The 10,018-nt window shown below is 44.1% G+C and overlaps 1 protein-coding gene across 1 annotated transcript in view; it reads left to right on the top strand.

The window, feature by feature from the left end:
• The first annotated feature begins 412 nt into the window (after window positions 1-412).
• Window positions 413-10,018, top strand: part of ST8SIA1 (ST8 alpha-N-acetyl-neuraminide alpha-2,8-sialyltransferase 1) — a 98,588-nt gene continuing 88,982 nt past the window's right edge. Inside the window, exon 1 of the mRNA XM_073621434.1 lies at window positions 413-904. Coding sequence (XP_073477535.1) covers window positions 720-904 — 185 coding nt within the window. The 5' untranslated portion in view covers window positions 413-719. The remainder of the gene's footprint in view (window positions 905-10,018) is intronic.

The following is a 10,018-nucleotide window of genomic DNA, read 5'->3' as shown; positions in this document are numbered from 1 at the left end:
GGGTCCATTGCGGAGGAGGCTCTGTATTTTGGGGGCTCTATGCAGAGGATGAGGGTCCTTTTAGGAGTGGGCTCTGTATATTTCGGGGCTCTATGCAGAGGATGGGGGTCCTTGGAGAAGTGGGCTCTGTATATTGGGGGGGGGCTCTATGCAGAGGATGGGGGTCCATTGTGGAGGAGGCTCTGTATTTTGGGGGCTCTATGCAGAGGATGGGGTTCCTTTTAGGAGTGGGCTTTGTATATTTCGGGCTCTATGCAGAGGATGGGGGTCCTTGGAGAAGTGGGCTCTGTATATTGGGGGGGGCTCTATGCAGAGGATGGGGGTCCATTGCGGAGGAGGCTCTGTATATTGGGGGCTCTATGCAGATGATGGGGGTCCTTTGAGGAGTGGGCTCTGTATATTGGGGGGAGGGGGACTGTGTATATACAGAGGGAGTTGGTGGTTAGCGGAGGAGGGGTCTGTAATCAGTGGCGGTAATAATGAAGGCATCCCGGGGGTGATCGGTCGGGGATCCTCCTCTCTCCCCCTCTCATTCAGCACAATAGGAAGCTGCTGACAGACAGCAGGACGGACGGACAGACGAGGTGGGAGGCGGCGCTGCAGCGGGAGGAGGGGGACTCTCGGAGGAGGATGGAGAGGATGGAGAAGCTGCAGAGCCGGCAGCACACAGCACATTGTTAGGGCCCTAGGGGCCCCCGGCTCCGGCCATGTGAAGGACGATGCTGTACTGGAAATGCCCTCGGAGCCGCTGCCCGCTGGGCGCCTCTGCCCTCACCGTGTCCGTCCTGTGCTGGATCTTCATCTACCCGACCGAGCGCAGCCCCGACCACAAGACCGTCCTACGGGAGGTTCTGCGGGAACCCCGGGGATGGCGGAGGAACGGTACCGAGACCGCAAGCTTCAGGTAACCCCCTCCCCCATATCATGTATACCCCCCATTACTGCTACCTAATATATATATACCCTCATCATTATATCTACTATACCCCCCCCCCATATCATGTATACCCCCCATTACTGTCACCTCCACTATATATACCCTCATCCTTATACCTACTATTTCCCCCCCCCCCCATATCATATATACCGCCCATTACTGCCACCGACACTATATATACCCTCATCCTGATATCTCCTATAACCCCATCTCCTTATATCATATATACCCATCCTTGCCACCTCCAGTATATATCTCCATCATATATACCCTATCACCTCTAATATATTTACCCCTGAAGTTCATCTATACCCCATTGTCTCCATACCTGCTACCTCCATCCTATTTACCCTCCATGGCCTCTGTACCAAAAATATATACCCATCTTTGGCCCACACTCCACTACCCCTCACTGTCCCTTACACCACATATACTGAAAGCCCATCATATGTCATATATATTCTTGTCACTATATATCCCTTTATATCACATATACTCTCGCACATTGAGGTAAAAAAAACCTCAACGTCCCCCCAATAAATGTGTACTTTAAATCAATCACAAAACATACTCATTTGCAAATCTAGAGAAAAAAAAATCATAAAACCTGGTTTTGACTCTATACTCCACTGTGCAACTCATATGTCAACCTATCAAACAAGGGAGCACAAAAACAAAAGAAGAGAATAAAGTAAAGAAAAATACCACCGCCAATTCGAAATGGATTTTTGTTTACTTAATTCTCTTCTATGTTTTATTCTCCCTTGTTTCTTATGTTTACATTAGGAGATGAACAGCGGAGTATAGAGTCAAAACTGGATTTTTATGAGTTTTTTTTTCCTAGATCCCCCACATTGAGGTAATTCCAAGGATGGTAGAGCAACAGGACCAATAGTGCCAGTGTCAGGTACCCCCCATAGTAAATACTGCCCTCTTTTTATATACTTCCCAACAATATGTACCCCATCATTGCACCCACTACCATATAAACCCCAAAAAATACTCCAAACACTGAACCAACCCATGTCAAAGGAGAACCAGAGGAGGCCTGATATGCATTATTTCTTATCTCTATACTGCCCTCTACATACTGTACTTCCACTGTAAATACTCCCATCATACCCCCCCAACATTATAAATACCCCCAATTATACCGAGCCAGCTATGGGTATGGAGGAGGTGCTGAATCAAGACTGTCTATTTCAGGTACTCCTGTATATAATATATACACATTTTACCCTATATAACAGTGAAGTATAGAGTAGAAGCCAGGTTTTTATGAGTTTTTTCTACATCCACCACACTGAGCCAATCCCAAGGATGGTAGAACAACAGGGCCAAGAGTGCCTGCCTCAGTTATTGCCATGTAGTGAATATCCCCCTCTTTTTATATACTTTCCCACAATATGTATCCCTTCATTGCACCCACTACCATAAACACCCCAATATATACCCCCAACACTGAATCAACCCATGTCAAAGGAGATGAACCAGGGGAGTCCTGATATGCATTATATACCCCCTCTAACCTATATACTTCTGCTACTATATACTGCCCTTTACATACTCTACTTCCACTGTATATACTCCCGTCATACCCCCACCATTATATACTGTATACCTGCAATTATACTGAGCCAGCTGTGGGTATGGAGGAGGAGCTGAATCAAAGCTGCCTATTTCAGGCACTCCTGTATATAATATATACCCATTTTACCCTATTTAACAGTGCAGTATAAAGTGGAAACCAGGTTTTTATGAGCTTTTGCTAGGTTCCCCACATTGAGCCATTTCAAAGGATGGTAGAACAACAGGGCCAAGAGTGCCTGCCTTAGTTACCCCATAGTAGTAAATACGCACCTCTTTTATATACTTCTCCACATCATGTACCCCATCATTGAACCTACTGCCATATACTATCCAATATATACCCCCAACACTGAACCCATGTCAAAGATGAGGAACCTGGGGAGGCCTGATATGCATTATATACCTCCTCTAACCTATATATCTCTGCTACTCTATATACTCTACTTCCACTGTATAGTCCCATCATAACCACCATCCATTATAAATACCTCCAATTATACTGAGCCAGCTGTGGTAATGGAGAAAGAGCTGAATCAAGACTGCCTACTTCAGGTACTCCTGAATATAATATATACCCATTTTACCCTGTGTATAACCCAAATATACCATTTATAAGCCCTAATATACTTTAATTTTGTATATGAATGATATACCCCCTCTTCCGTATATACCCCTCTATTCTACATATCCCCACGCCAGACGTACAGTGGAGAGAAATACTTTAAGCAACAGACATTCATGGGTTAATTCAGACAAAAGTTGTCAGACAAACCTGTTTTCTTTTTAAGGCCCCTTTCACACATGCGGACCGTATGTCCGTATTTCATCCATCTGTTTTTGGATGAAATACGGACATACATGCATCCCTATGGGATAGCGGGTGTCAGCGGATGTACATCCGCTGACACCCGATGTTGTCCGCCTCCGCTCTCGTCCGATTCTGCGGACGGAAGAAAATCCTATTTTTCTATCCGTCTGCAGAGCGGATGGGAGGAACACGGACAGACGGTCCGTGTTCCTCCGATCCCCCATAGGGGAGAGCGGAGATCTGACAGGGCGGTCCCTGCACAGTGTGCGGGTCCCGCCCTGTCATCTGCCTGCTCAGCTGGGGAAAGCCGAGCGATCCCCGCTGAGCAGCGGATAAACACGGGGCGGATCAACACGGATCCGTCCCGTGTGAAAGGGGCCTAAGAAGAAGTAATTAAAACCTTAAACAAATGAGTGGCTGTGGATGTGGTATACTTGGATTTTGCCAAAGCATTTGGCACAGTTCCCCACACATGGATAATGTGTAAGGTAAAGTCTACAGGCTTGGAAAAATCAGCTTGTAAATGGATATACGACCGAATTCAGAGAGTAGTGGTTAATGATTCCTACTCTGAATGGTCTAAGGTTATCAGTGGTGTACCCCAAGGTTCAGTGTTGGGACCATTACTTTTTAGTATATTTATAAATGATATAAGGTCAGGGATTAAAAGTACCATTTCAGTGTTTGCAGATGACACCAAGCTATGGAGTGGAATAACGTCTTTACAGGATGTCTACAATTTACAAGCCAGCCTCAATGCACAGTTTAATCGGGCAACTTTGTTGCAAATGAGGTTTAATGTTGATAAATGTAATTTTTTGCACTTGGGGGCTAAGAATATGCAGGCATCATACATACTAGGCAGAGTACAACTGGGAGAATCAATTGTGGAGAAAGATCTGGGTGTTCTGGTAGACCATAAGCTTAATAATAGCATGCAATTATCAGGAACCATGAATCAGACAGAGACAGAAGTATAGTTAAATCACACTTGTTTAATAATAATAAGGTAAACAGAGTAAGCATAGTCAAAACAAGCCAGAGTTCAGTAACCAGATCAAGTAGTCAGCCAAGCAAATGTCAGAGAGCCAGAGATAAACATAGTAGTACAGCAAGCAGGATCAGGAGCCAGAAGGAACGTCAGCCGAGCAAGTCCTCAACAGGAACGCCAGAGAAAGTCTCTGTGATGTTGACAAAGGCGAAGGCAGAGATGAAGTGAGCTGGACGACTTTAAGTAGGCAGGACTGACGAGCAGAATCAACAACAGCTACTGTGGAGACAGATGGGAGCTGGCAATTAGCCGACAGCTGAGCGGCCAGCTCAGAGAAGGAAGGGCTGAGCCCAGCCCTGCTAGCGATGCCAGGCTGTGGTTTCCAAAGTGAGCAAGGTCCTTTCTTGTATTAAGATAGGCATGGACTTCAGATAGAGAGACATAATTTTACCCCTGTACAAATCATTAGTGAGACCTCATCTGGAATATGCAGTTCAGTTTTGGGCACCAGTTCACAAAAAAGGATATCAGGGAACTGGAGAAAGTGCAGAGAAGGTCAACCAAACTGATTACAGATATGGAGGAGCTCAGCTATGAGCAAGGATTAGAGGAACTGAATTTATTCTCTCTTGAGAAGAGGAGATCAAGGGGGGATATGATCAACCTATATAAATACATAAGTGGTCCATATACTGAACTTGGTGTTTAACTATTCATGTTAAGGTCATCACAGAGGACAAGTGGCCACTCTACGTCTGGAGGAAAGGAGATTTAATTTCCAAATACGAAAACGCTTCTTCACAGTTTGAGCTGTGAAAATGTGGCATATACTTCCTCAAGAGCTGGTTCTGACCAGCTCAGTAAACTGCTTTTAAAAAAGTCCTGGATTCTTTCCTAAATGTGCATAATATAACTGGATACTAACATTTATAGGTAGTGTTGATCCAGGGAATATCCGATTGCCTCTTGGGGGATCAGGAAGGAATTTTTCCCCATGATGGAGTAAATTGAATCATGCTTTGTTGTTTGTTTTTTGCCTTCCTCAGTCTAGATCAACTGTGGACATAGGACCATGAATATAGGATTGCATGATTTTTTTTTTTATTTCCTTTTATTGGCTGAACTGGATGGACTTGAGTCTTTTTTCAACCAGACTAACTATGTAACGTTTTACACTATAAGTGCCCCCTTGCACCCCATCACACGACGCCACCCCAGCAATGGAAGAAAAACTGTTAGATTACCAGACTCAAGTACCCCCATATGTATTATATATCCTCCTCTCTGCTGTATACCCAGCCCTTTACTGAATATAAACCCATCACTACGCACTCTTTGTGTAATATTTTCTTCCTCTGTATGGATCCCTTTCACTGTTATATATACCCCTGCTACTGTCACCATCTACCACTATTCCCCATCATACCTCCAACTACATCCTCCACACCGGTCAACTTTGGGACCACCCATAGTCAGGGGACAAGAGCAATAAGTCAACTTCAGGTACCTACTTATATATAGTTACCCCCTATTTCCTCATGCCTTCTGTAATGTTCTCAGTTATATCCTTCCTGGAGAAGCTGCCACCACTGCTGGCCAAGGTACACATAAAATGCTACCTACAATGCAACCATTGTCAAGGTCCTGGCAGACTAGCGTAAGCACATCATCTGGTGGCGTCTTTTGTGTTCCACAGCGGCAGTTCACCTCCTGTCTATAGTGCCTGGCTGCAGTGGCTCTGGCAAAGCAGTCATGGAGGGAGCTGTGCTCTGATCTTCCATCCACACAGATGTCCGAACTGCACATTGAGTTAAGAGACACGCTTTTACCTACTTTTGTTTGTGAGTGTAACTTTTATATATTTTTTGATCTCTACAATAAACTTGCTTACTACACTATGGTCGGCTTGGCGCCTCTCTCTCTTTTTTTTTTTTCCTGTTCATTGCCAATGCCATATATAGTGTAACACCCCTTTACTAATATCAATTCTCCACCATTCATTCCTCCTGACCATGGTCCTGAATCAGGAGTTACAGTGCCACTGCATATGCCCCCAGCTCCCCTCCCCCTGCATGCTCACATCTGATGGACAAGCTGGACACTTTGTCAACATAAGAAAAAAGTTCTCCAAACATAATTCATAGTTAACTTATAAGACCAGGGAGAAATAGTATGCATGAAACCCTCGCAAATGTAGTTCTTTTATATGAAAATATACAAAAGCTTACTCACTGTAAAGTTTGCATTAAGGTGAACTTTTTTTCCTGGTGGAAAGATCCACAGCTCTGCTTGTTTTGCTGACCACACACAGGAAGACAAATTCAAACTCCTGCACATAAGCCCACAGATGGAAACAGCATGGGAAAAGCAATTGTGTTCAAGAAAGGCTTGTATGTTTTCTATAATGCCAATGACATTGTACGATTTACATCCAGATACTGTCTGGGTGGTCTATAGGGTTTTTATATCTAGATACCTCCTGGGTGGTCTACAGATCTAGGGTACACATACTACAGACAGGTTTAAAGGGTCATTCTGCCTTTCAAGTTAAAATGGAAACAATGTTATTTGTTTTTACAAGTCTTTCCAAATTGTTTCTCAATATTTGGATTTGTTTACTTTTTAATATTAATCATCAGAGGTTTATTAGGCCTACATCTCAAACGTTCATTTGTAGGGGTACGGCGCCTACCAATGGGGTCCTTGTGACACTCTGATCATCTGGAACAGGAGTCTTCAAACTTTCTAAACAAAGGACCGATTAACTGTCTTTCAGGCTTTAGGGGGGCAGACAGTGGGATTAAAAGTCATGGAAATAAACCATGTCCCATCATTAGTCTTAGTGGGAGGAAAAGTGCCCAATTGTTGGGATTTCGGGGGAGGAATAATGCTCCATTGTTGGTGTAAGTTGGAGGAATAGCGCCCCATCATTGGTATTAGTGGGAAGAATAGTGCCCCATTGTTGGTGTCAGTGGGAGAAATAGTGCCCCATCATTGGTTCAGTGGAGGAATAGTGCCCCATCATTGGTATCAGTGAGAGCAATAGTGTTCCATCATTGGTGTCAGTGGGAAGACAAGTGCCCTATCTATGGTATCAATGGAAGGAATAGTGCCTCATCATCGGTGTCAGTGGGAGGACTAGTGCCCCATCATTGGTATCAGTGGGAGGAATAGTGCCCCATCATTGGTATCAGTGGGAGGAATAGTGCCAATCATTTATGTCAGTGGGAGGAATAGTGCCCATCATTGGTGTCAGTGGGAGGAATAGTGCCCATCATTGGTATCAGTGGGAGAAATAGTGCCCATCATTGGTGTCAGTGGGAGGAATAGTGCCTCAAGGGCCAGATAAAGGCAAGCAAAGTTCACATCTGGCCCACAGGCCGCAGTTTGGCGACCACTGATCTGGAATTATCAGCTCCTGGTACTGTATATACTGTTCTATCCATTCCAGGGACCCAGATCACTCTGGTGCCCCTGAACGTGAAAGCTTTATTACCCAGAGTGCCCCAGCTATTCCTGTTCTGATGGGTCTGGTTAATGCAATGTTTTCAGCACACTATACTGACTATGGACCAGCCCATATGAACCCTTTTAATACTGAATCTCTCTACCTCAGACCTAGCATTCCCTGTCCATTACATCTTTCTCTTTCATAAAAAGCACAACTACAGATTGTCCACTAAGGGTCGGTTCACACTAGGACGACTTGGGATCCGACTTGTAAGCCCTCAAGTCGCCCCAAGTCGCCCCAAGAAGAGATTTGCATTACAGTGAATGAGAGCGTCTTAATTGACACTACTGAAGTTGCTCCGACTTCAGAGCGTACTACTTGTACTACTTGGATCCGACTTCTAGGCGACCTGTACCCATAGAATTCAATGGAAGTCGCCTCCAAGTCGGATCTCCATCTATATTGAAGCGACTTTACAGGAAAAAAAATTAGTTTGCCCAGGCAAACCCCTCCCTCCCATAGAGCTGATTATTCTGTGATTGGCCACAGCCAAAGTCGGCTGTCCTGGAGGCGACTTGAAGTCGCGTTGTAAATTGCTTAAAGTCGCGCTGAAGTCGCGTTGAAGCCGCGTTGAAGTCGCCTTGCAAAGTCGCGCTGAAGTCGTGTTGCCCCTGTGTGAATCGAGCCTTAGGGAGACTGCCATACTGTATATCGTTACATAGTTTAGAAAAGATACATATCCATTGAGTGTAACCAAAAGATTAAAATATATAAATGAAATGCCTTGCCCAATCTTCAGAGCCCTAAACCTGCAGTTGGTCCTGAGGAAGGTTGGAAATTATAAATGATAATCCAAGTTGTTCTAACAGGAAAATTCCTTCCTGATCCACTAAGGGTGGCCATATACAGAACCATAGTGTATGTGATCGTATTGTTGATAGATTTACTGTCTTATTGGAAATACAATTGGAGTATCAAAAAGATTGGTTGATGCCCAATACACATACTGATCATATTGAAATATTTGCTTTCCTAGGATCAGATTTTCAACCTAGATCCATCTGAATAACTTCAATTTGATAGGTTTTACTCAAATCAATCAATGACACAGTGGGGCCAATTTAACTGGAGTGTGCAAAATCTGGTGCAGCTCTGGTTGAACCCAATCAGTTTTCTGTTTCTGTTTTTGTCAAAGCTTAAAGTGATTGTAAAGGTTTTTTTTATTTTATTTTTAAAAAACATGTCATACTTACCTGCTCTGTGCGCTCCTCCTCATCGGGTGCCCCCACGGAGAGCCGCTTTCCATGGGGGCACTTGTGACACAGACAGCAGGACTTGGCTCCGCCCCCTGGCTCCGTGTCACTGGGTTTGATTGACAGCAGTGGGGGCCAATGGCTCCCGCTGCTATCAATCTGTCCAAAGAGGACCTGAGACAGCGGCTGGAGCTGCTGGGCTCCTTCTCGTCGCTGGAACTATCGGGGTCAGGTAAGAAAAAGGGGGGCTCTGGAGGGCAACTGCAGGACAGAAGGTTTTTCACCTTAATGCCTAGAATGCATTAAGGTGAAAAACGCTGAGACTTTACAACTCCTTTAATTGAACAAGTTGAAGTTAGAAGCTGATTGGCTACCATGCACAGCTGCACTAGACTTTGCATTTTCTAGTTTTAGTAAATCTACCCCAGTATGTGTCTTTTTAATAATTTATAGATCTGATCATAATATTTTATTTGTTCGATCACAAGCGTGTTAGTTAGTTACTCCCTGCTTCAATAACCTGCAATGTTATTTGTTACACATTTTAGCCGGTTATATTTTGTACATTTCAAAACAAATCCTGCATTTTGTTAAAGAATATTACTAGTTAGCTAAAACTAGCCTTTGAAACAGTATATTCTCCATTATTACAGCTCTTACTGTAAAAAAGGCTTTCTGTATATGGAGGTTAAACTTCTAACAGGAACAAAGAGTGCCCCCTTGACTTTTATGATGACCTGAAAGCGAACAGTGTTGAACGACTATGTGGACCATTTATACATTTGTATGAATCAACTCCTATAGCAATTGTACTTACCTACTGTTACCTAGACCTCCGTCATTGTTGCTTTCAGGCTGTGAATCTCCCCCAACTGCACATAGACAAGTCCACACTGTCTGAATAGTATTTTTGTAGCTCTTCTGTATTCTGGCCAGGTTCACACATATGGGAATTGGATGCGGTTTTACCTGCATCCGATTCGCATGA

The sequence above is a fragment of the Aquarana catesbeiana genome, linkage group LG03, assembly GCF_042186555.1.
Source record: "Aquarana catesbeiana isolate 2022-GZ linkage group LG03, ASM4218655v1, whole genome shotgun sequence".
In the NCBI taxonomy this organism is placed as follows: Eukaryota; Metazoa; Chordata; class Amphibia; order Anura; family Ranidae; genus Aquarana; species Aquarana catesbeiana.
This window is presented reverse-complemented; position numbering and strand designations above follow the sequence as displayed.